The 27,789-nt window shown below is 39.1% G+C and overlaps 1 protein-coding gene across 8 annotated transcripts in view; it reads right to left on the bottom strand.

Annotated features, from left to right (window-relative positions):
- Positions 1 to 27,789, bottom strand: part of KHDRBS2 (KH RNA binding domain containing, signal transduction associated 2) — a 338,979-nt gene that overhangs the window by 126,879 nt on the left and 184,311 nt on the right. For all 8 annotated transcript variants that reach the window (XR_011682012.1, XR_011682011.1, XR_011682015.1 and 5 more), the window contains exon 5: positions 1,871 to 1,998. Coding sequence is in view for 1 of the 8 variants with exons in the window: in XM_071445617.1 (XP_071301718.1) it covers positions 1,871 to 1,998 (128 nt within the window). In the remaining 7 variants the exon portion in view is untranslated. The remainder of the gene's footprint in view (positions 1 to 1,870; positions 1,999 to 27,789) is intronic.

Here is a 27,789-nt window from a genome sequence, read left to right as displayed (position 1 = left end):
GAAGCTGTTACTGTTTAAAAAGACTTGTATCTATACCATAGGATGAAATAGAAGGGGGATAAATCAGGGTAGCAGTCTGTGAGTTTTGTTTCAGAGCAATATGCTCCTGGTTGTGCTGTCTTTTTGGAAGACTGTGAATGCCAGTGTAACAACCCTGCATGACACCCAGATCCACAGTTGTGAATGGAACTCAGGTCTTCTGTAGCAGCAGGAACTGTGGCTTGCTCCCTGCTGAGACAACCAAACCCATGGCATTAGCTTGTGATGTTTGTTACTTACTACAAGTTTCAGTAGCTGATTTTAGACTTGCAGAATCAGTGGATGGTTTGCGTTGGAAGGGACCTTCAGAGATCCTCCAGTCAAAACCCCATGCCTTGAGCAGGGACATCTTTCACTAGATCTAATTGTTAAAGACATGCCCAAGTTGACCTTGAACACTTCCAGTGATGGGTCACCCACAACTTTTTCCAGTGTTCCTTCCCTATGTCCAACCTCTTTTCATTTAAGACTGGCAAAAAGACTCTTGCTCTTCTTAGCCCTCTTTATATATGGAATGGCTGCAATGGGGTATCCCCAGGGCCTTCTCTTCTCTGGGCTGAGCAACCCAGCTCTCTCAGCCTGGCTTTGTAAAGGAGAGGTGCTCCAGACTTCTGACCATTTTTTGGTCTTCCTCTGGACTTGCTTCAACAGGTTTTTTTAATATTCTCCTGGGATTTTTGACTGGAAAAAAGGGAAGGCATCCATGATCATAGGATCTGTCAAACTGATTAAAACATTTGGGCATTTTGCAGGAATTAGAGGCCAGAACTCTACCGATTATGCTTTGAACCCAATTTAAAAGCTGCTAGTTTGTTGCAGTGACATTCTGAAAAACATTATTAAGTCAAGCTGTTCAGAGATCATGAATGTAAGGAAGACTGAGCCCAGACACTATCTGAGTAGAAGATGGTGATGAATGCCAACTGCAAAAAATTCTGCAAAAAATTCTAAGTGCATCATACTACCAATTAAAAAGCTCATGTAGGAAAAACTGATGGTAAACAAGACAGACACCCTCAGGGGAAAAAACCTCAGAGGTCATAGGAAAGATCAGCCCATTCAATTACTGAACAACTTTGTCAGCACAATATAAGGTACCCCCATATCCTATTTCTTCCAAAAAAAGCGTTCATTTTTTAAGACTCATCTTGAAATTACCTCTATGGAGAGAAGACTGGAAGCAGCTAGGTAGCTTAGATACTTGAGGCAATGAAGTTCTTAAGGGTTCACAGGGAAAAACAAGTCTGAGAGAATGTTCTAAGATTTTACACTGGCCTTAATAATAAGCAGAGATATATGTTATTTAGATATGAAAAAATACTTAGGCACATTCACACCCCAATGTTTTTAGATTATGCCAATCAAATTCACTTAAAATTGATAACCCACCAACACATAACATATAATGAAGTTTATATAGATAGGTATATTTGTATATACACACAGTATAGCTGTAATATGTATAAAAAGTAATTATTTGGCAAATAAAGTTCCACCTAGACTATGAGGCCTTCTCTGACTACCCTATTATTTTGACCAAATATTTTTTGCTACTGACCATACTGCTTTAGTACTAGCATAAAAGTATTCTTAGATATATCCATTTCCTGTCTTCATAATCTGGTCTCATTTGTTGTCACTCACTGTGCCTGGTGACCTATAGATCAGAAAATCTGGAACAACAGAGACCACGCCGGTTATCAGAAAACAAATATTTTGATTTTCTGACCAGGATATGTATGTAATGGTCTTTTTTTTTTTTAACTATGGGGTTTTTTTACTATTGCTAGATTTTGTAAAGCTATTAACATAATAGCTCAGGTTACCAGACCTTGAAGGAGCTGCAGGTGGCACACGGATCCCTCTTCCTCGAATGCCCCGTCCGCGTGATGAATCCTCAGACCCGTTCAAGTACGAAAGCTCTCTCAGCTGCTCCTGGCGAATTTCATCATTATAATCCTGAAATGCAAAAGGTGGAACTTTCTGAAACTCTGTATTTTGGCTGAGCTGCCAAACCACCCAAACCAGAAATTCTGTGGATGGTATTTTGGTGAATTGTTCTGCATTACCACTGGTATGCTGAAAAATTGTACAAGTGGGAGTGGACAACTGTCTATAATATATGGACAGAAAAATGTATATGTATGGGTAGTGAAGGTGGTCATAAAGTGCATGAACATGCAAAAAAACCCACAAAAGGCATAGAAGGCATAAACACAGAGAAATGTATCTGTATGCAAAATGCAGATGGACTTTCATATACAAAAGGTACTAATTTCAAGCGAATTGTAATTGGACCAAAAGAAAGCTTTTTTTTTTTTTGTAAACTTCCCTGGTTACCTTTGTGCACTTAAAACAGAAATTCTACCTTATTTTGAACATTAGCATGACTGGATGATTTAATTCAATACCAATTAGAATTACAGAATGTAGAATTCACTTATTTTGTATATCCTGAAACGGTCAAGTAACAAAGTATGTTTACTATAAAAAAAAATTAAATGAAATGAAATAGGCCCATTTTAAGTCAACAGGGTATCGACTTCAGCACTGCAATTTCTGTTGGCTCAGTAAACGGAACACCAGATGAACTTCCTTTTCTCACTGAAACAAAATAGAATCGCAGACTCATAAAATGGTTTGGGTTGGAAGGAGCCTTAAAGACGTAATTCCAAGCCTTCTGACATGGACACTGTGTTGATTTCCTCTTCATTGGAATGCATGATTGGGTGAGGTGATCCTTGAATATTAACTATGTCTATAGTTAGGGCTCTGTCCTACTGCACTCCACTGAGCAGTTCCCTGGAGAGAGCCACGTCTGCTCTCCTCAAGTCCAGGCCAGACTTTGCTGTGCATTCTCCTCCCTGCCCTAAGGCTCTTGAATTCCATCATTTCATGGTCACTGCAGCCCAGGCTCACCTTGAGCTTCACCTTCCCCACCACCCCCTCCCTGCTGGTGATAACAAAGTCCAGCATAGAGCATCTCCCCAGTGGCTTCCCTAGCACCAAGAGAAGGAAGTTATCCTCAATGTATTCCAGGAATGCACTTGCCCTGCTGTGTTTTCCCTCCAACAGATCTTGTGGACATTGAAGTCCCCATGAGGACCAGTGCTTGTGAACCTGAAGCTGCTCTTTTCTATCTATAGAGTGTCTAATTCACTATAATACATAATAATGGACATGTTTACTTTATGTTTGTCCAAATTCCTCTGTCAGAAATTCCTTTTTTTTTAGCAGCCAGCTCACTGGCAGCACAGCTGTGTGATAGCTAATTATTGTTTCAAAACAGAAACATTATTGAATTTCAGCTCTTCTGTCCTTCCATCCCTCCATAAGTAACTGCCATTGACTGTCATGCAAGGACCTCGAAATGCATTACAAGTGACACCTCTTTCAGACAAGCTGAAAACCAAGTAAATGGTGAATCTGAACTGAGGCCTTGCTCATTCCTTCTTCCACCTAAGGAGGTCCAGGAAATCTGTTTAAAGATATGATCCTGATCCTGCTGTGTTCTAAGAGTGTAGGCCTGGTCACAATTTCCTTTCTAAATTCTAGGGAGTGTAGCTGGAGAAAAATCTATTACTGAAATTCAGAAAAGAACCCTATTTTTACAATATAGTGTGTGATAATTACAGTAACATCATAATTAAAAATAAAATAATTTAATTTATTAAGGAAATCCCTAATTTGATCATAGAATAGATAATGGCTTTCATTTCATACCATCCCCAAATATTTTTGAACATTTTTCTATCCTTCTAACACGAATCGTAATAAACCAAAGACATCTTCTAAATCAATGTGCTCTGTAAAATACAGAGGGAAAAACGGAATCAGTGAGATCACATTTACAGCAATTGTTGGAACAGGTACCATCTACTGTGCCCTCTTAATATCATCTGTTATTCATACTGGCTTTACAAGGATTAGGACTTCAAACTTGCTGATTGAGTTTACCCTCCAGATTCCACACTGGTACTGACACCAAACTTCATTAATAATGTAGGTACATCTTGTAAGAGGAAAATGTGGGAGGGAAAAAAAAAAAAAAAAAAAGAACCTGCAAGGGACAGAAATTGGAATTTCTGTGTTGCTGCTTTAACCCCTCTCTTTTGGAATATTGCTGTGTAAATGAATTCTACTAGAAATTGCCTCAAAGAAACTATTACTCCCTCAGGTAAAAATATAATTTAAAATCTTAGTATTGACAAAACAGAAAATACAAATCGAATTTATAATGTACAATAAGATCTGTAAAACTACACCATTCTGTTATGCAATGCCCTTAGTTTTTGTGTGCAGGTTCTTTGCTGCACAATCAGTTAAGAAACAGTATATTTTGAAATGACAAGGTAAAGACAGCAAAGTACTCCCAAAGGAAGATGCTGGGACAGGTCTCTTGAAAGAGAATGATTTTATTAAAAATATAACTCTATAAAGATAATTTATCTTACAGGTTCCTTAAAAAGCATAATAAGAATCATAATTTCTAAACATGAAACCTGAAATTATCAGCATAAATTCTCATTTTGCCTCTTCCCTTAAACAGAAACAGAACGCTGAATTAATCTTTCATAGCTGCTACAAGTATAGCTAGAGTCAGGGTATCTATCCTGATGAATATTTAATACATCTGAGTTCAGAGCTCAGCACATGAGCAAAATTATGCTGCTGATGTTTCATATATAACTAGTCCCAAGAAAGAGTACATGATGTTTCAAGGTATACCTATACTGAACACAGTACAAGGAAGTAGCTACACACTACAGCAGTATATTTTGTTTCAGGAAAAAAATCCAAAAAGCAACCTCCTTTTTATGTTAAAATAAGCTCATGAAAAATGTCCTGTACTTCATAGCTTTTCTTATAGCTTTCTAATAGTCTATTCTTACAGCTGATAATCTACACTGACCTATGTATTTTGCTCTTGTTTATATCACTAAAGACATTACTACCTGTAAGCAGCTTTTTCAATTGTTGCTGATAAGGAGGCTGCAATTGACTTGCATCATGGTGGTCAGGACTATGTCCTAAACATACATCTTGACTTTAGAAATGTGAAGGGCTTTCAACATCAACAAAATCATAGCATCCAGGGCTACCAAAAATTGCCATGTTTATGTAAACACCTAAAAAACCAAATTACATGTTTAGATAAAATATTTAGTAGTCCAGAAGACATCAACATGTTTACCCTGAATTACCACAATTACATTTATTAATGAAGGTTTGTAGTGATTAATTAGGTTGGTAGCCTTGAATGTTGTAGGAACAAAAGAAACCCATTTGCAGGTTTTCCACAGGAAATCAGTCTGGCTGGTGGCAGCTCACCCACAGGCCCTTCTGGAGGCACTGACAGGAGATGCAGCAAAGAGGGGAAAGAACATAAGCTGCTAGAGAACTCAGTAAACCATTTTGGCAAAAAAAAAGCAAAGTATGATGCAAGTTGCAAAACCTGATCTGAATTAACAAGAACATGTAGTGACAAGGGAAGAGAGTTAATATAGAAATCAAAGGCACAGAAGGACCAAAAGGATTTGGGGAATATGTATCTATCATTAGCATAACAAAGGCTCATAGAAGTCAAGGATAAATCAATCCTTAAAGGATTGTGATCTCCTGTCCTGATGTACTCTGCCCATTCAAGTTCTATTATAATTCTATTAATAAATATCATTACTCTTATCTGTGACAGATGAATTTTCTTCTTACCAGATTGTGAGGCGAAAAGTAATTTAGGTTACATTCAAACTACCTTAAAAATGCGGAGTTATACATGTCAAATCTAAATTGATAATCACAATATTTCACACTGACAATTCTGAAGCATGAATAAGGCACTCTTTCACTCCCACACATGTAATATCCTCTGAAGCTCTGTGTTGCCAGCACAGAGCACCACATTCCCAGACATGTATTTGCCCATCCTGCCACACTCTCTTCCTGTGCTCAGGGAGCAGAAAGGGAACAGGAGATGGATTTGGACTCCTGCAGCATTTCTGCATCCTGCCCAGCTCCTTGCATCAGCAAAAGAATTCCAGGGCTCTGTGTATTTGCACAGATTCACTGAAGCTAGACAATCTCCCCTAAATTCTGCTGGTGCTGCCTTGGGACTATTTTCAGGCAGCTTAAATTCCAATTAGGCTAAAATTTCCATTGAGTACATGCTTCAGAAAACTCACAGCCAGAAAATGCGACACAGAAGACACAGTGAAATTTAGGTGGAACTAGGTGATGGGAATTTGGCCCTTTTGTTTTGTTTGGTTTTAGATACATTCTAATTTTGGACACTAACAGAGACATTGTCCACATGCCCCTTCTGTATATGGGAAAGCACTAAAAAGCACTGTGAAAATAACTGGTGATGAGGAGTTCCTGGAGTCCCTGCTTCTTTGTGTTCTCTGTGTCCTTACAATGGTAAACTGTGCTATACTTCAGCTTCAGAGCATAATGAGAGCCACTTATCTGGACTCATGGGGTCAGGATCTGCAGTTCAGTACACTGAAGAGGCCAAGAACCCTGGAATTTCCACTTTTTACTTGAATGCTTTAATATCAGGCTGTTAGAAAAAAGAATAGTACGGGCTGCTCAGTACTTGAAGTATTTGACAAACTAAATCCTGAGTTGACAAGAGATATGTGGCATTTCCTGTTACTTTTTTACATTTTAAAATCCTGCTCTAACACTCCAGTGTACTCATATAAACATTGAAATTCTTTCTGCACACATCAATAGCATTTATCAGTGTCAGGTTAGTAAACTTAGAACAGTTGTGCCAGGTAGATTGGATAGCCCTCTCCATCACCTGAAATTTGGGTGAGACAGTGCCTGAGGCGGGCATGTAAATTAATTGCTGCACCTGGGTCAGGGCAGCCCCTGGTATCAATCCAGGCTGGGGGAATGAACAGATCCAGAGTAACTCTGATGGGAAGGACCTGGGGGTGCTGGTGGATGAGAGGCTGGCCTGGCAATGTCAATTTGCAGCCCAGAAAGCCAAATGTGTCCTGGGCTGCACCAAAACCGGCGTGGTCAGCAGGGTAAGGGAGGGGATTCTGCCCCTCTGCTGCACTCTGGTGAGACCCCACCTGCAGTTCTGCATCCAGTTCTGGGAACTTCAGCACAGGAAGGACGTGGACCTGTTGGAATGAGTCCAGAGGAGGGACACCAAGATGATCAGAGGGCTGGAGCACCTCTGCTATGAGGAAAGGCTGAGAGCTGCAATTGTTCAGCCTGGTAAAAAGAAGTCTTTGGAGTGATCTGTGTCATTCCAGTACTTGAGGGGAGCATATGAGAAAGATGGAGAGACTTCTTAAAAGGGCACAAAGCCACTTTGTCTGGACTACTTTCAAACTGAAAGAGCAGATTTAGATTAGATATTAGGAGAAAATTCTTTACCGTGATGGTGGTGAGGCAATGGGACTGGTGGCCCAGAGATGCTGTGGATGACCCATCCCTGGCAGTGTTCAAGGCCAGTTTGGATGGGTCTCTGAACAACCTGACCTAGTAGGAGCTGGTTGGGACTAGGTGATCTTTAAAGTCCCTTCCAATCCAAGCCATTCTGTCATTCTATGAACTGCATCCTTAAGCTTCATGCTTTGTCGTTCTAACACTAATTTTAAGTCCATTGCAAAATATGAGATTCATCTGTAGTTGAGCCCATGCCCAACCAAGCAATCCCTACAGAGTTCATCAGAACTGTGGGAACTGGCTCTAACCCACCCTTCCTGTGTGTATGATGGGTATGGCATATGTTCTCAACAGTACATGGAGGAGCTCAAACCCCACGGCTGGTTTGATGTTCCCAGATAACACCCACACTCTCTGAACCCATGTTTAATGTATATGCATGGTTTCCTGGTTACCTACAGTCAAAGCCATCTGTTAGGATGGCTCTTTGCCCGTTCACAGATTGCTCTGGTTATCACACCAGAGCATAGGTGCCAGGTAATGATGGGTTTAGATGGACAGCCTGCAGTGCACCCCAAGTAACAAAGCTGCTGCCAAAACGACTCCAGTAGCGCGTTAGCAACATACGCCTCTTTGCATTTGCCCATATACATTGGCACTCAAGTAAGGCCATTTTGTGTGCATGTAGTTCTCTGGCAGACCCCAATAAATATACAAAAATATAAATATAATCCACTGAGCCCAAGGAAGAAATTACTTTCTCTAAGCAATCAGGATCCTAGCCAGATCCACAGCCATAAACATTACACACTTTTACTTGCCCCGTATGCAAAAAGGTGCTGCCTTTACCTGCTTACAGCCAGTCTGAAAAATAAACCTTAATTGTGTGAATCACCCTTAGAGATTGAAACACATAAAACAGACCATACATTTCTTTCAGTAGCAGTTTGAATGTGTTGCAGCCAATATGAGTTTCAGCTTCTAAATGCCTATGGGCAGAAAGCAAGCAGACATAAGCTAGAGCCATGTACACTTGCCTTTGAGGTTAGTTGACAGCTGGGGGATTTGTCAGCTTGCCACAGAGAGCAGTCACCCAAGCGTGGATGTCATTTTTCTCTTTGAGCATGCACAATTTAATCTGCCTGGCATCATCAGCATGGGGCATCGCTCTCTACAAGTGTGGAAGGGAGGGGGGGTGTTTGCTCCTCGGCATCTGAAGAGAAGCTGCCAGTCCCAGGGTGGAAATTGTACATAGGCAAAGTGCTAAAAAACTTTGACCCAGATATTTTAGTCTTTGACAGAACAGAGCAAAATAAGTCTCATCTAATTGCATAATCAATTTAAATTTTGGTTTTCATACAAAAGAGACCTTTCAACAGAAGATTATTACAGTTTACATGGAAATGCTGTTAACCACACAAAATAATCACACTGAAGATTGGGACATGGCTTTTGAAAAACTTGCAAAAGCTTGCATTAAATTTCAGCCATTTACCCCAATTTGTTCCACCCCTCTTGCTCAGAGGCCCCACACAAATGGATACTGTGGTCTGCAATTCATTCAAATGACAGCTATGCTGCCACAGAAGCTGGTTAGCTGACAGCTCCCTGTCCCTGAATTTAATTCCAAGTGAGCTCTGGCTGCCAGACTTGTGCTTATTTACAGCTGTCACTTGAAAGGGACTTATAAGGTAATATGAACAGAGGGCATATAGCAGGCTACAGGAAGGGTGGTGCAGCCACCCTAATCCTAAAGAAATTGTTACGGATTCCTGCTGGATGTTTACACTGGCTTCTTGGAAGGAAGGGATGTGATATGGCTGCTCTTCCTCCAGGAAAACCCAGCTGCTTCAAAGGAGGCAGGGAGAGGAGCAGGACTGCCCCTGTTCTCCAGCTGTTTGCTGAAGCTCTGCTACTAATGAGATCATTACCTGCTCTTAAGGCTGGATTAACTGTCTGCTATAATTTACACTGAAGCCAACACAAGTAACAAGCTATACACAGTACATATGCAACTTTTTTTATTTCAGCTATGCCAGGTGAGACCCAGATTGCCTCCTGCTAACCCACTGCTGGAGGTTTGCAGCTCCCTTGTCAAGGATAACGGGATGGTAACAGCAGCCAGCAAAATTCAGATGTGTTTACTCTGGTTTAGAGTGCCTGCCTTGTCCAGCCCAGCTACAGCCACGCTGCCTCAGCCCCATGTGGCATTGTAAACAAAACATGCTGCTTGACCTAAAGACACTAGAAAGGGTGACCAAGAAAGACAGGTCTGGGCAAGAAAGTTATCTTACTACAGGTCTGTGGAGTGCCCTTGCTTCTACAGCTTCTGGATCATTTCAGAACTTTAAAAAATCCCATGAGGTGATAATCTGTACAGGTTGATAGCATATAATACATTGGAACTGAACTTAATATATGACAAGAAACTAGTTTTTAAATAAATTTTAGGGGGATTTTTTCTTATTCCAATACAGGATTACGATACCATGAGCTGCCCTTGGAGTAAGGACTGTCTTGGCAAGCACTATTTTACAGATGCAGAGCAGAAATATCAATAATTCTGCTAGCACATACTGAAATCTATTAATAACCATAAGTCAGGAGATAAAGAATATCTTAAATTTCACTTACCACTGACCCAGCTGTAACATCCTGGGAGCAGAACCTGGCAGAAAGGTGGTTCTTTATAGTCAGCACTCTCTTGACAGAGGAGCTGTGGCAATGGTAGTGTTTGGTCCTCCACTTTTCTAGAAAACTGATTGCTCCAGACTAACCCAAGTTCTGCTGGGTTCTAGATTCTGCAGCATGCAGGACCCTTTAGGAGCCCTGAATATCTCTTTGATCATCCAATTTAGCCACAGTCTATGTCTGTGAAGTTTTTTTGTAGGCTTAGAATAAACAAGACCTCCCAGGTCACTGAGGACTGGAGCATCATTGTCTCCACCCCCGATGGCACGGCACCAGAACCTCACTGCCTGCCACAGCTGCTTGGCAGAGAACAAACTGGTGGCAAAGCTGCACTGACAGCAAAAGAAAGCATGGAGACAGAAACTCCTTCTGGGAACCTCAGGCTGCCATGAGGGCCTGGCTTTGGAAGGCAGCAGCAGTGCCTCAGCATTTTCCTCGCCAATGCCTAGCCAGAGGTTGAGACAGAAAACACAGTATCTCTATTTCTCATGCACTCCTCCTACACAGCAATCTGACTAACCCAAACTAAAGAACATAGTACATCCATAGCACAGTGCCAAGACTTTTTTGCATAGTAAGGGAGAAAAAAAAAAGGGTACATGCTGGGAAGATGGTCTGTAATAGCATCATAAAAATACAAGAGCAATTTTCACTGCTGGAATCAAAGATATTTTCAATCTGCTTGGTTTGATCTTCTATAATCTAAATTAGTTTCATTGCTGGTAGATTTATGGATAGCCAGTGTAATGGTGCAGAGGACAATCACAGGAGAACAAGCAGGTATGCAAGGAGTCCCCCTCTCCATACTAAATTCAGTAAGGATGAGGAAAAGACAGTAAAAGAATGCTGCTATTGAATCCCAGGGTTACTGTCTGAACTGTCACAGAAACTAAAAATATTAAAATAATATACATTTAGCTTTCTGAAGTTTATGTCTAACTTCATGTGAGAAAGAGTAGAAATATAAAAATAAATAAAAAATAGTGAAAGAAAAAGAAACATACCAAACAAGAAAAGCTGAAGTCATTACAGTGGAAAACCAAAGCAAATGGCAAGCTCAACAAATTAGCAACAATCATATAGGTTTAAAATAGCTGATTTAATATCCCATTAGAAAGGTATGCATCAGAAGTAAGATGTTTTAAGTTTGGGGTTTTTTTCAGAATGAAATTTGAGACAAAAGGAAAAATTATTAAGGAACTAACAAGGAGCAACAAGAGGTAGAAAATAATTCACAAAGGAAAGATTAGACCATGTACCAAGTGCAGATATACTCATTCCCAAGTGTCTCTCTGCTCTCCATAAAAAACATATATGAAAGATTAGGAATGAAATATATAAAACTGAGTAAGTAATTAATGCAGCCAGATCTAGACAAAAGTACTGTCAGAATTTCAAGCTAAACAATTTAATATATAGCATGAGGAAAATGTAATCAGTTCTAAAATAAAGCTGAATACATTTTATTTTGCTATTGTATAAACCCTTTAAATAAGTTTATCCACCAGGATATTTATGTCTCCTTTTTTTCTCCATAGCATGTGTTGAATAAGGTTTTGAGGTATTTTAATAGAATTATCACTTTTTTTTTCTTTTAACAGAATATCATCTAATTCCTGCTTCCTACTGGGTAGCAAAAAGTATTTTTGCTTCTTACATTTCTTCATGGCTGCTGGGTCTACCCTATCCCTCTCTAGGTGTCTGCACAACAAGACCAGCTTCAGATCAAACACGAACTCTACAGGTTCAAGGGGAAAAATGAAATAAATTCCCCACTGAAGGACCCACTCACTGAAAACATCTGAACACAAACAACTGAAGATCAAGCCCAACTATTAATCCAAGAACTGGCAGTAAAGCAGAGGAAGGGATGTAGGCTGGCATATGGAATGATGCCAGAAAACTTACAGGCAAAAAAAATCTATTTATAAGCAGCATTCAGAGCAGAAAAACAGCTTCTAAAGAGCTGCATTTATAGCAAGACATTCCATTCCATACATATGGGTCTGTATTTCATCCCAGCTTTTGCATTCACTCCAGTGTTGCTCTGAATGTGATATATTCCTGCACCAGGTAATCCTAATGATATTCACTGGGCACAGATGCAAACTGTACTCCCAAGAGGAAAACCACAGGCATATTGAGAGATGTAAATGCCATAAAATGAAGTCAGACTTAACTATCATATTTCCTACATACTAGTTTCATTAGCATATAATTTATGCAATTCCATTTCTGACTCTCCAGAGTTTATTTTCTGACTCTCCATTGGTGTATTTTCTTAAAAATGGATTCTTTTCCTTGAAACATAACATGATGGAATTTATTCTAAACTTTTAAAGTCTCATGGTGATAATCTTAGTATTGAAAATTAAACTCCAACTTCCTGATATCCAAACACATTTCCCATAATGAAAGAAAAAATACTATTCAATACTTTTCTATCATTTCCAAGAAATCTGATCAGTGATTACATACTGAAGGGGAAAAGAGGGGTAGAAGGTAAAATGGGCTTGGAAAATACGTGTTCAGCTGCTTTCCATTACACATTATTATACTGTTATAGACATATTGAAGGAGTTTAAAAGTGACCCCACCTAGCTCCTTCTTACTGCTCTCCATACAGTTTTGCACTTACAAACATTTTAACTTTTTCTTAATAATACTTATATTCTTTAATATTTCTAATATTCATATCATATATACATATATTTATGATATTTAAATAATGGCATATAAGAACCTTTATGGTTGTCCTTCCTGCTTATTAAGAATATGCATCACTGAAATGTATCAAAATGTCTAAGTCTCTTTGAAGCTACTAATCTGGACCCTTATCAAAGAAAAGCCTTAATAAATTTAATTCTATGCCATGAGTCAGAAATCTACAAAAAGAGAATTATTAAGTTACTTCTTTTTTGTTCACAGTGATGAATTTTTTTCTTTTTCTTATAGCAGAAAATGCACATGTGATGATTGGATGAAAGGAAAGGAATCCTCACAGAACTTTTTCTAAGCCAGATGTTAATCATTCTTTTATATTAGAACTATGTTCTCCAGTCTTTCCTAAATAGCTAAAGCAAGAAGTTTCTGTAATTGTTTATTAAATCTGTGTGAAAGCAAGTATAGGTTTTTAAAATACAGCATATATTGATGACTAAGTATTAAGTCAATACTATTAATTAGTAATACAGCTAACATTATCCTGGCCACAAATTTCCTTTCCTAAAGTCACACTCTTAATTGGGATAGTAAAAATATGGTTGAGTAATTAGGAAATGAAACTTAATGTCTCACCTTTTCTTTTTTTACCTTAAAATACAAGGGCAGATTAAGGAGGTGTTATATGAGTAAGCACAACTCCCGTGCCCTGAAGAACTTTGCTGAGCTCAGTGCCACCCTAAAAGGATGGCACCAATTCCATCTGGAAAGTGGATGCCAGCAGCTGTTAACCAAGTGCCACATAAGCTGAATTTTCCAAGCAGATTTCCCATTCAGCACAAAAGTGGAATGTTTGTTCAGAGCCCAAGTGTGAGTGCCACTGCCTCCACCTGTGTTCAGGGCTTTGTTTACCCCACTCACACAAACCCCACAAGCACACAAGCACCCAGACCAGGCACCCAGAACCCTGCTGCCTGCTGAGCTCAAGTCTCACACAATTTCACTGTAGAATCACAACTGGGGTGTGAAATCAACCCTATAGTCTTGACTATGAAAAAAGACCCCACTGATTTCAGAGCTTTTCTGTGACTAAAAGTGGGAGCAGGTGACATGTTATTCCAAATAGAATATATTTGTATCTCCACAGTGACAAATTGTGGAGATACAGGGGTTTCACTCATAGAGTTAAAAATGTAACTTCATTTGTTTTTTATCTAAAAGTAATAGGAAGTGCTAATAAGCCTCAGCTGTGATGTGAATACAAAAAATTTTACCTGAATGATGATTCCTTACCTAGCAGTCTTCTATACTGCTAGAAAGTCTGTGGTGAGCTATCTTAACATCAAAATATTTGTAAATATCTGTCACCTTACTGTGCATGTTTTCCAACCAAAAAATTACATAGACTTACAGTGGAATTATGTGGAACTGAATACAAGTGATTGTGAACCCATTAGTTCCAAATTATTATTTACCCATAATAAACCCAGTTCTACATTACTGATTTTAGAATCATGGTGGAAATGTGTTGCTAGATCTTCCTTCTAGTTTTCCATTCAATTCAAGAAAAATGTTCTATATTTAAATAAATGTTTCATGTTTAGGACAACTAAATACCTTGTCTTTCAAGATAATAATTCACTTCATCATAGAAAGTATGAGTGGACACTAAAGAAATAACAATAACTGCATCACTTTTTTTTTGAAGGAAAGAGCTATAAATGGAATGAACCAGGACTAATTTTTTTTTTAATTCAAATGATCAATTATTTTAACTAAAATGTATTTAATTAAAACCAAAATATATTTCATTTAAAGTATTTGTCATGCATTTCAATGATTACTCTGGATAGGCGCTGGATATCAATGTCTCATTAAGCATTTATATTCAGTATAGCAAGCCAAGGCAAATGCATATGACTTCAAGATGCTGAGTATTCTCAGTTTCCAGTGGCTACAACTAATCCTACTTAGCAGCAAAGGTAGATTATTTTATTGAACTTAAGCTTTTCAGACCTGGGGTTTATGAGATTAAAGCCTTCAATCCAGCTCTCTGCTGGGCAGGTCTCAATAACCCACAGATATTTACACTCATTACACTTGGGCTAAGTGGTTTGGGTAAAAACCTCATGATTTTCCTGGATTCCTTAAAGCTTCTATAAATAATCTGAGTCGAAAATTTATATCTTAACCTGAAATTTGATGTCCAGGCTTTCCTGCTATCATGCCAGAGCCTCACTAAGGTGTGCTGAGAATTAACATCCAGAGATTTTTCACCACTCAACTTGGTGATTTCAGGGAAATCACTGGGAAATTTTAACTGCTTTCAAGTCTGTCCCTGTAGGTCTGAACATTTAAGCACAAATCTAGATATAAAGAAATTAAAGATACACCATAGAAATCAATCCAGTATGTTTTAAAACACTGCCAGGTGCTCTGCACAAACCAAGAGAACTTCCCATTTCTCCAAGTTTTGTTTTATTGGCAAAGAAATCTTACCTTCATCTCTCTAGAGCCATTTCCCAGCACCAAATTAAAATATCTAGAACAAGGCAAAAGGCTGTATGTGCTACAGAATGCAATGCAATGCACCATCAACTCAGTTTCATACAGTCAACACAGTAATGTAAAAATGTTGCCTTTTCCTTTTATCTTTTTTTAAACCAAAACATCTGATCAGAGCTCAGGGGCTGGTGGAAGACTCAAGCATGACTAATTAGAGTATGTCTTCTGTATCCCATTGTGTCTCCTGGCATCATGTAATTTCAGAATTTTCTATTTCCCCAAACATCATTTACAGTTAGTAGAATTATAATTTTCTTTTCTGGTTTTGGAAAAAATCACTTGTTTCTTTCTAATTAACTCCTACTAACACTTTTTTTTTCTTCTCATCAGGGCCACAAGTTTGAAGATTTGGAAAAGAGAATTTCCACACATCACCAAGAAGACCCCAATAACCCCATTAAGACATCAGATAATCAAGCACTGATGAGTGTTTTTAAGTAGAAAATAATGTTTAGAAAGATGTGAGTGGGTGAACTTGTATTTTCAAGGGTCTGGGAGTGGCCCTGGGTGTTGTGCCCAGTGGTCCAAAGTTCAGCAGGAGGGAAGTCACTGGTGCTGTGCTCCAGGGGTCTGTGCTGGGTCCAGCACTGCTCAACTCTATTCATGAGTGGATGATAGAACAGAGCACTCCCTCAGCAAGTTCCCAGGTGACACAGAGCAGGGAGGAGTGGCTGATACACCAGAGGGTTGTGCCACCATTCAGAGATCCCCTGAGAAATGGGCAAAGAGGAATCTCATGAATTCTGACAAGAGTGAAAAGTCCTACAACTGGAGAGGAATAATGCAGGCAGCAGCACCTGCTGGAGGCTCAGTGTCCTCAAAGAAGCTTTCTGAAGCTTTGCAGAAGAGGACTTTGGGGTTCTGGTGAACAACAAGCTCACCAGGTACCTGCAATGTGCCCTTGGGCCAATGGCATCTTGGACTGCACTAGGAAGAGCACTGAGCACTGCCAGGAGGACAAGGGAGGGATTATTCCTGTCTGCTCAGCACTGGCAAGGCCAGAACTGGCTCTGCCCAACACTAAACTTCCAAGGAGAAAGACACAGAGTTACTGGAGTGTGTCCATCATAGAACCACTGAGATGATTAAAGGACTGAGGCATCTTTCACACGAGGTCAGGCTATGAGAGCTGGGGCTGTTCAGTCTGCAGAGCAGAAGGCCTAGGGAGATCCCATCAATGTGTAAAAATATCTGAAGGGAGGGAATGAAGAAGAGGGAGCCAAGCCAGTAGTGCTCACTGATAGGACAAGAGGAAACAGCTGTAAATTTAAACATATGAAATTCAATCTGATAATGCAGTTTTTATATATTTTTTTCTGCTGTGAGGATTCTGAACAGTGGCACAGGTTGCCCAGAAATATTGTGGAGTCTCCATCTTGGGAGATATTTAAGAGCTGCCTGGACACAGTCTTGGGTACCTGCAGGAGGTTGAACCAGACGACCTCTGGAGATCCCTTCCAGCTTCAACCACATTCTTATTTTATGAAAGGGAATCCTATGCTATAAATTATTTAATGGCTTAAAAGCAAGTTTCAGGTTCATCTTAGGAATCCATACAAAATTCTGCAGCTGAACAACTAACATCTTATGCTGAATAACACATTCCCAAAATGTGGCCTGAAGTAATTTAGAAAAAGAGTCTGTTCAGCTGTAATCACACTGTCCAACACATGTAAATTAATTTGCATTCACAGAATCATACCTCCATTAAGATGCAATTTAATCTTCATAGTAGTTCTCTTTCTTTCAGGTCTGAAATTTTCTTGCCATGCAAGTTTCAGATCATCACATTAGAAAATGCCCAGGTAAGACTTGCTAGGGTTCATTGCCATGTTGTATTTTGTTAAGGTAGCCTGCATGTACAGCCATGTTTTGAAAGCACATGGTCATGCAGCCACAAAAGACTGGAAACACAAAAGACTCTTTGCACAGAGTTGTAAATCTGCTTGTTCCATATTCAATTGTGTGTGTCTGTACTTGTATGCAGCTTGTATTCACAATCACAGATTTTGCAAGTGACTAGGGCTCATTGCTGCGAAAGTTCATTTGGATTTTTCAATATGGTACATGTTTCCTTTTCCTTTTTCTAAACACAGTTGTAAGTCAACAAAGTATCAAACTTTTTGATTCAGTGCAGAATGTGTTTCCAAACTAAACTAATGAAAGGAAAACTCGTGTAGTTTTTGTATTTTCAGTTAAAATGGCCATTTCAAATGCAGAAATGTTAACGAGTCATGTTAGGAGCATACAAATTTTTTAAAGTGGTATTTGGCAAACACCACTGGCAGCCAAAGAAACATTTCTACAGACAAGCAGATCTGTCTGCAGTTAAAGGCAAGATTTTAAATGGGAACTTCTTTTTACCTTTTCCTTTTTGAATCTTTGAATGATATTGAGGCATCTTCATGAACAATTTGGTTCAATGGCATACAAAATCTAAGAAAGCCTAAGTGAATTCATACACTTAATGAATGCATTTAATTTTGAAAACAAACAATAAGAAAATTCAGCCCTGGATTATGCAATTTGTTTCCTGGGAACAAAATTCTTGGATTTTGTTTTGTCATTTCCTAAATGAAATGAATTCTAACTGTAAATGCTTCTACTATGTCAGTTAATACGTAAATATTTCTATTGATCCTCTGTACTGCCAAGTAGTTTGTGGTTTTATTAATGCAAAATAGAGTTGTTTTATAGCTACTAAGGGCTAAAATCCTGCTTTACGGGAAAATGCCAGGGTTTAAAACTAGAAAAGAAGAAATATGTGCAATGTTTTCTGTATAAAGTTCAACAAGTAGCTTTTATCTTAGCATAATGCCAATGATCTGAGCCTACAGGCTACTCTAACTAGGAGGAGTGCTAGAACATGATTTTCACACTAACCTGTGAGAAAGATTAGATTATTTTTGTCTCCTAATGGCAAAGGTTTTGTTCCTCCTTGTGGAAATTATCTAATTATCTGCAAAACCAGTATCTTCAGAGTTCATCATCTTTGGTTATTTCACTCCATGATTTGAATTGTTTGCTATTCAGCCCTGAGTGCTGATGGGGAAAATGCAATATTTGCTCCAATGAAAACTATGGAATCTAGTTGTCACCAGTGATATTACAAGCTGTCTTTTAAAGTAGATGTTGGATAATGAATTTCCTGCATTAAGACAGCAGAGTTCTGCAACACTCAATACACCAGGTGTGTATGACATCTGAATCCTCCATTTAAGACACTGAAATGATTACATAGATTTTTGAAGTAGAAGTATGATATAAATAATCTAACATTATCAGTACTTCTCATTTTAATACAGATACCAAGTCTGATATAAAATTACAGTTTATATCCTTCACATTCATCTGGCACAGACCAAGAAGATGCAGTAACAAACCAGTTCACCAGTTTCTAATTTGAAATTAAATATAGGGTTGAATACTAGCACGGTCCAGTTCCACAGAAATGTCTAATAAAGCTTTCATGATATCACACATTTTTTGCCCAGGTATGCTCTTTCATTCTGTACACTGTATACAGCTGTGCTGAGGATTTATCAAGGTTAAAGGGTGAATGGAGAATGGATCTCAAACACATTGCCTTTCAAAATAAAAATTTCATTGCAATGGCTTCCATCTGGATCACATCCACAGATTTTTCTTCTTCTCGTTATCCCAACAAAAAGAGAGTTTTTAAGTTGTGTGAACCATCCTATAATAGACTGTTCTTTGTTTTGTTTGTTTTTTTATTTCCAGGAATACAAGATTAAGTTCTATATGATGGATAATATGGTAATTACTTTAGAACATTAAATTTAACAATATGCATTTCTTATCAGACGAATTCAGCTTTTTCAGTGTCACTCAAGCCTGAATATAATAACATGATAATGATGTTTTGTGCTATTACCCTGCATCACTTAACGTCCACTTAAGCTTTCAGATAATGAAATGCATAGGGAAGAGATTTTCCTTCACTCTTTTAGCATTTTCTGCCTAGGATTAAGTACACATGATTACACTGTTGCACTGATGGATGCCAATTCTGCATGAGGACATTTGGCAGCAATTATGTGTGGTTAAAGTATTCAATATCACATGTCATTCCTCTAGGCTGAGAATGCAGTGCTATTTTAAAGCTCAAAACCATCAAACAATAAAAACATATATATATATATATGTTTATGTGTTATACCTACCCACATGCATATATGATTGTACATATATAGAGGAAAAATACCCATCTATGAAAAGACTTCCAGATGATTTGTGTGTTATTATAGATATGCACTCTTCTAGATATTTTGTCTTGTCTGCATAATACAAATAGGAAAATTAAAAAATATTAATCAATTTCACATTATTTGTTTTTAAGAGAGAATTCTAATGACCTAGTGATTAGCCTCTTTTTTAAAACCCACACAAAATATTTTGGTTTAGCTCTCTACTGATAAGATTATACTTAATTTAGCAACTGAAATGAGTTTTTGCAATAATAGTACCCATATTCAGACATTAGTCATTTGAAGAACAGCATTAAAAGACCACTATTCTGTATCAAATACAGTTATTATATCAGAATTGCCATAATAGAGGAGGAATCTGAAAATAATGACTTTTCGTGATGATTACTGTAACTAAAAGTTATTTCAATCATCTGTTGTGCACTTACAAATAATGCTCACATTCTTCTTTGTGAGGTTTTTTTAGTCTTTATTTTCTCAATTAGATTTTTTGGAGTATTTTCCAGCTACATTAACTTGCACTGCTCTGCCCTACAACAAGTCAATGGCTCCATCCATATTCTTATTTGTACTATCTAAAGTTAGTGCTACAGTTGGAGTTTATTTGCATTTATGCAAATCAAAACTAAGAAAGAAACATAGTTAGGACTTGTTGACTGACCCTTATTTTATGAGTTTATTTTTAAAATCTGACTAAACGTGTAAGCAAAGTAAACATTTACCTGAGTAACATATGGATGTGCAGTGTGTGTTTCTGACTGAAAATGTACAATGTATTGTCTTCAGAATAAAATACACCTAAAATATGAGAATATGTGAATGGTTTTGAGATATGCCCTTTGATAGTAATATTTACCTGAATGTGCAGGAATTTTCTTTAAGAAAGACAAATTTTAGATAGAACAAAGTCTTTTAGAGACCATCTAATACAGTCTTTAACTAAACTGGACAAGAGAATCTTGAGTAGACTGGAAACTCTAGGGCAGAAAATGTCAACACATAAGGATAGAGTGTAGTATCTCATCAATCAAATTATTTTTTTATTTTGCTTCTGGTTTTGATGGTTGCCTGGTTCCTTGCAGTACAATAGGCATATTTAAAATAGATCAATTTGCCTTGTATTTAGTGGCACGTGCCTGTAGCAGGTTTGGTGTTTTTTGAGTTTGTTGGTTTGTTTTGTTTTTTTTTTATTTATTTGTTGTTTTCATTTTTTTTCTTTTTTCATTTCTTTAGTACAGAAAAATTGGTGACTTATTTAGTAACTACACAGGAAAAGTGTCAGCTATAAAGCATGCTAGCTATTTAACACAACAAGATTGCTCATTCACCCAGATCTCTTAAATCTATTAGCCTGACAGGAAAGGTACATGAAAGTTTTCAAAGGCCAAATTACAAAAATTCAAATACAGCTCAACCTACTGAACACTTCCATGTGATCTCTGTTGGGCACTGGACATCAAGTGGCAGACCTATTTACACCCATGTTTTATGCATGATCTAACCGGGAGCAAATAAAAAGGCATTTATCACATCAGACTCTGTTTAAGTAATTCCTCTCCTTTCTGGACTTCAGGTCCCACTCAGCAAAGTTCAGAAAACTATCAGAAAGGTTTAATAATTACAGTTCCTGTAACTCAAACAGAACAGGTTTGTTATAATGAAATAAAACACTATGTCTGCATTCATGGAAATGAATCAGCTGACAAAATATGTTTGCTATAAAGGTTTTGTAATTGTTTTAGGAAGACTACCAGACTATGTGACATCCTACAGAACAATAACAGGTATTAGTATGAGGGAGTTGCAACTCATTTATGCTCTACAGTTTTTTAATGCTCTTCCTTTGCTTACTTAAAGACCTGACCAAGCATAAACATGTTTAAAGCCAGCCTAAAACACAGGTTTCCTGATTTTTACTCTGAGGCTGATGGAATATTCATCATTTTTCTAAACATGGCAGTAGAAGTAGCTGCTTCTTAGGTATTCTATAGCAAGCAAAACAGTGTGCAAATATTTGTGAGGAAATTTCTGATCAGTGATACAGAAAGGGTTGAAGATTGGTTTTCATTACAAATTTCATTTATTTTTCTACCTAACAGAAAAATCTGAGGAAAGTAAACCAGGGAAAACAGCATCTGACTCCAGCAAATTCTCTTCACAAAAATCAATCTGAATGCCTTTAACACAAGGTTGAAGAATTTCATCTCAGAAGTTATTAAACATTCTTCTAGTAACCACATGAGGTTGTGCCAGTTCCAGTAATCATTGTCTGGCACATAAAGAAACCCTGGAGTCATAACTTCTTACTAGAAAAGCAAATGTAACATTTCTGGTCTTTCCCCTGGAAAGTCAGAGCTCATAGTGATTGCAGCTCTGATTGCTGCAAAGGCATGTCAATGATGAAGGGTGTGTTCTTTGAGAATTTCCTTCCCACCCCCATCAAAACACTTGTGAGAAATCCAGTTAAGAAAATCCAGAGGAAAAAAAGCATTATCTCTGCCTTTAACTCAGTCATATTCTGTTCTGTTTGTGGCAAACTCTGTCACTGATACCTTTCTAAGTCTTTAATTTCTTCCCACTTCTATCTCCTGGACAGAAAAAAATCTGTTCACCGTACTCAGGCCAAGAAAAATTTGCACTTATATGAACAGAGAGAAGGAGTTTAGCTTGCAGCTACTGAAGATTATTCAATGGGGAAAGGAAAGACAAAAAAAAAAAAGGTGGGGATTATCTGGAGGGATAGAGAAGACTTATCAATATCAGAAAGAGAGGATTCCAGTGTAATCTGCTCCTTGTATTAACAACATGTGCAATCACTTGTACTGGCAGTTTGTTTGCTCTGATTTTCACATTATCCAGGGGCTATCTATGTGTGTGAAGCTGTGGGTAGCATTTACAATGGTTAGTGAGTAACCTTGCAATATCTCTAGTGACACTGTCCTCCAATCTCTGCTTCCCATTTATTAGGTGGTAGAGGTCTGTGACAACTACCACAAAGCCCATGGAAGCAGGGCATCTGCTCAGGTCTGCTCCTCCTATATTCATGCAGTATTAGAAGATACAGGCTGTAGTTTCCAACCTTCACAAAGGGTTAGAATTCCCAAACACAAACTGCAGTTTGACATGTACACACACAAGCAAAAAAACCCTGAAACAAAACATTAAATGAAAAGCAAGCAAATTTCTGTTCATTTTTGGTTTAAAATGTTTTTGCTAGTTAATTAATTTGAACCATGAAAATAGTAAGTAACAGTATATTTTAATGAGTTTCTTCATTGATTATGCGCAACAATAAATTCCTGCTTGTATATTTAATATCTATTTACTTGAATTACTCTATTTAATACATGTTTATGTGAGAGATTTTTAAATGAAGTTGCTGAGGAATTTAATATACTGAAAAAAGACTTTTTGTTAGACATGTCACTGTTTTGAAAAGCATTAAGAACACTAGAAAGAACTACTGTATGCATCAGATGACGAACAAAATTATTATTATTAAACTTGTCACTAAACCTAGAGGCTGTCAATTACAACTGCTATCATCTGGCTCTCACTTCTTATTTACATTAGTAAAAGAGAAAAAGAGACAAAAGCACTGATGCTGGGGTGCTACAGCTGCTGTGGTAAATGAGAAAGCACCACTGGCCTCCAAGAGGCACAGGTTCCCAAACACCAGTTTGCTTCTCAGGGCTTCTCAAATGCCTCCCTCACCCACTTCTGTGACAAAACAAGGTCATCTACAAGTGTATTTTCTATTGAAAAAGTGTGTTATTACGGCTGCTGATCTCTGACATACAGAGATTTTTTTCTGCTTCCCCACCTGCCTACTGACACTGCTGTCCTTCAGCATTTCTGGCATCTTAAGAAACAGCCTATTCTTTAAACCCTCATCTCAGCACAAATTTGTGGAGACTTGCTGTTCTTTCCCTGTTCGGTAGAGCACATCAGTTCTGACAATGACAGGAGCTGGCGTGACCCAGGCACAGAGCAACAAAGCAATAACTTGCTGATGTTGCTTGTGAACTTGTGCGAGTCCAGCTCCTTCAGCTATTTAGAGGACACAAATGCAGCCTCCTGTTTCTCTCCTAAAAGCTGCAAGAAATGGAGGCCAGAGATACCTTGCAGTTCTCAATCAGAAAACCACCACTTAATACATGAAAGGGACTGGTATTGATAACAACTATGCACCTGCACTAGGAGATGGAGGCAGGATGGTCCTAGAAGCCGGAATATAAGGATGGCAGAAGATTGGGATGGCAGACAAAATAGTGGAGCTTCTGTCCATAATTCTGAGCCATCATATGGTAGAATTAAAGCCAAAAGCAAGCATGAATTGTCAAACAAAAAGCTCTGTGGCAAAATGGAGGCAGTGGCTGCCATCCAGTTCTGCCAGCTCACCTCCTGCAGCCCTTGCCATCACACTGACTTGGTGGTGTCTGTGGCCATGACCAGCGCTGGGGCCGTGAGCTCTGTGCAGCATAAAAGAGGCACAGGGCTCTTCCTGTACTGCCATGTGTCTGTCTGTCCCATGGCCAGATGGCAAGGGTGTGAAACCTGTAGCTTGGTGAAATTATCTTGCTATTTATAGCAGCATAGAGTGCATGACACCCAACAGAGTTATTTAGGGTCTACAATAAGGGTAAAACAAGACTGAAATCTGGCAATTTTTCTGAAGGTCAAAGAAAGGGTAGGCACTTAAACTGTATGCTAATCAAACCCCAAAACTATTTAAGATACTAGATGAAAAGCATACATATATTTACATTCAACATGAGTTATGTTAAAAACTGAAGAAAAAGCAGTGAGGGAAGAAACAGATGGTGTACCAAACACCACAAGTGAGTGAGTAAACAAGGAGACCTAAGAAACAAAGTCACCACAAAATCAAGACCTGTCAAACAAGTACTGACCTTAGCAAAGGCACACTTGGGCAGACACAGGCTCCACAGGCATCTCAGTGCCACAGGGCACATTGCTGAGACAAAGGCTTTGTCAGGCTGTTACTGTGTCACAGTGACTCCAGCAGCACCTGTTACACTGTCAGCATCCTCCCCAGCAGCTGCTCTCTGCCACTGCCATTGTCTGACCTGTCTGCAACAAGTCTGGCCATGGCCTTTCTGAGGCCATAGCTGTGTGGGAAAAATTCCCCCTTCTTTTTCGAGGCACCTGCTCACCCTGCGATCATTCCTGTCTCAATCTCATCTTTTTCATCCGGTCTATTTCTACCTTCTGGTAATTTTAAATATCATTCAGCTTTCATGTTGTTTGCTAAAGGAAAGAATTAAACATCTTTTCTACCTTATGGCATCTACAGTGGACATGGAAGAGCACCACTGTCTGAGATCAGTGAAGTCCCACATACAACACTGTATTGGCTTTGGCACAGCCAAGCTTTGGTACCGGAGGGGGCTACAGGGGTGGCTTCTCTGAGAAGCTGCTGGAAGTTTCCTCCCTGTCCATCAGAGCCAGTCCCTGGCACTCCAAAGTCAGATGTGCTGCTGGTCAAGGCTGGGCCAACCAGAAATCATGGTAACATGTAGTAGAGGAAATGTATTGTATTAGAATTTCTGTATAGAGGCTTTGCCCCAGAGGTCCCGGTTGCCCTTGATGGGCTGCAGCTGTGATGTCCTTAATTGGGCTGCAGCTGTAACCAATGAAGATGACTGGGATAAAAGGGGGTGGGTTAGCCAGTTAGGGAAAGCCTTAGGGGAGCTCTGACATGAGAGAGAACAGCATGCAGCAGAAGGAGTCTGTGATGATCTACAGCCATAAGAATACACCCAAGAGGTATGGACTTTAGAAATCTGATAACAGCAATATGAGACTCTAGAGAAATAATAGAAGAACAACAGTAACACCTCTGTGATAAGATATTTAAGAAGTAGGGGAAAAAAAGTTATTGCTAAGATGTAATTGTGGCCAGAGAAGAGCAGAGTGAGAACATGTGGGAGGAACAGCTCTGCAGACACCAAGGTCAGTGCAGAAGAAGGGGCAGGAGGTGCTCCAGGCCCCAGAGCTGAGATTCCCCTGCAGCCCCTGGTGTAGCCCATGGTGAGGCAGCTGTGCCCCTGTGGCCCATGGAGGGCCATGGGGATGCAGAGATCCACCTGCAGCCCAGAGAGGAGCCCAGAGCAGATGGATACCTGAGAGGAGGCTGTGACCCTGTGGGATGCCTGTGCTGGAGCAGGCTCCTGGCAGGGACCTGTGGAGAGAGGAGCCCATACTGCAGCCGGCTGTGCCTGAAAGACTGCACCCTGTGGAGCAGTGACCCATGCTGGAGCATTTTGTGCAGAATTGTCTCTTGTGGGATGGACTCACGCTCAAGAAGCTCATGGAGGACTGTCTCCTCCATGGGAGGGCCTCACACTGGAGTAGGGGAAGGATGCCTCTCCATGATCAGCAGCAGAAACAACCTGTGATGAACTGACCATAACCCCATTCCCTGTCTCCCTGCACTGCTGGGGGGAAGAAGTAGAGCTGGGAAGGAAGGGGTAGGAGGAAGGGTTTTTTGGAGTCTTATTTTGCTTCTCATTATCCTGCTCTGATTTTGTCAGTAGTAGATTCAATTAATAGCCCTAATTCTAGTCTGTTTTGCCTGTGATAGGGTTTGGTGAGTGATCTCTCCCTGTCCTCACCTCACCCTCTGCTATATTTTCTCTGCCCCGTGCAGCTGTGGAAGGCAGTGATAGAGAGGCTTTGGTGGGTGCCTGTCATCCACCCAAGGTCAACCAACTACAACCACTTACAGTGGAGGATGGAGCCATTGCACCACAGGACTTGGAGCTGGAAACATGGCATCCAGGTATTTCAGCATGGATGAATCATCATTCTTGTAGGAAAGGACGAGTGAAAGGGAATGTAAAAGAATAAGGGTTCCTAAGGATAGTTTAATATTAACAATCTTTCTAAAGATTCCTTTTTCTAAAGCTTGCTTTATTCTTCCATAAAGATTCATCCATTTTTGTCTCCTGGAAAAACAGTGGAAGCCAGAAGTATAAAATGTTGTTTCTGCCCACTACATCCTTTTCATCTTTACTAAAGAGTAGCTTTTTTCCCTCAAGATGATGGATAAATGACCAATAGTCATGACCAACAGTCAACTTGTTGCTAGGCCTACACCCTTGGACTAAATGCATTTCAATAGGTCTATTATTTTTTGCATAGTCATCCATCTGGTTTTTTTTCATAGCTATTATTCTTTTTTTCCCTGCCTAAGTGGGTCATTTTTATCATCATCAACATCATCATCATCTGCTGTGTCTGTTTGATCTCATTTGTCCATGGACACTGTTTCTTACAAAAGAATCTTTGCTGCACTTCAGCAACAGAAGGTTTTGATAATCTACCCATCTTTACATATATTGCCCCATAAATGAGGCAACCTTGCAAGAGGCACTGCTTATTTTAGCATCTCACACAATATACTATACTCAACAGTAGCCCCTGTCCTCCTTGAAAGGGGCTGTTTATGTAAGACTGACAACAGAACTGTAAGTCATTCCAAAGAAAGGAATTAAGCATAATGTTGTTTCTTGCTCTCTTTCCTCTTATGATGAAACTTTGAGTTGTTACCACAAATTCTTTTCTCAGAATTTGAGAAGGCTGGGAAGTAGATATATTAGGCCCCATTAGAGCAGAAAAATCATTAGTTAACACAGATCTTTCTCATACATTTATTAGTTGAAGCTTTTTTGTTATCAGTTGAGGTCAACAGACTGAACAAGTGGATCATATTACCCACTTAGAAAGCTTTTTATATTTCAAGCTCTTGTACCTAATTTATCCTTAAACTCCCTATGAAACAGGCACAGTAATTAAGTATGATTATGCTACTTTTCCTAATTAGGTAGCAAGTGGCACCAATGTTAAATATATTCCAGAATTTTATACAGCGAAACAAAATCAGAAATTCTGACCTGACCAGAATGCCTGACTAAAACTCCTGGGCATCTGGGAAGTTACCTAAAAGTTCATGGGCAGCTGATTTGGTGTGGAAACCCAAGGCACTGGGAATGTTTCTCTGTCTGCTCTGGGGTGCCCTGACCCCCAGAGTAACACTTTGACCCTCATTCATGGAGAAAGTTTCCTTGACTTCAAGATAGACTAGAATCCACAAAAGTGTGGAATAGAGAGTAGTGTAGGTGTATCACTTGGTGAGAAATTTAGGCTTTGGGATTTTTAGTATGTTATGAAT

Source organism: Agelaius tricolor, unplaced genomic scaffold (assembly GCF_023055355.1).
Source record: "Agelaius tricolor isolate 1412-34295 unplaced genomic scaffold, bAgeTri1.0.p SCAF_1, whole genome shotgun sequence".
NCBI lineage: Eukaryota > Metazoa > Chordata > Aves > Passeriformes > Icteridae > Agelaius > Agelaius tricolor.
The sequence above is the reverse complement of the archived record's forward strand: the minus strand, read 5'-3'. Positions and strand labels throughout refer to the sequence as shown.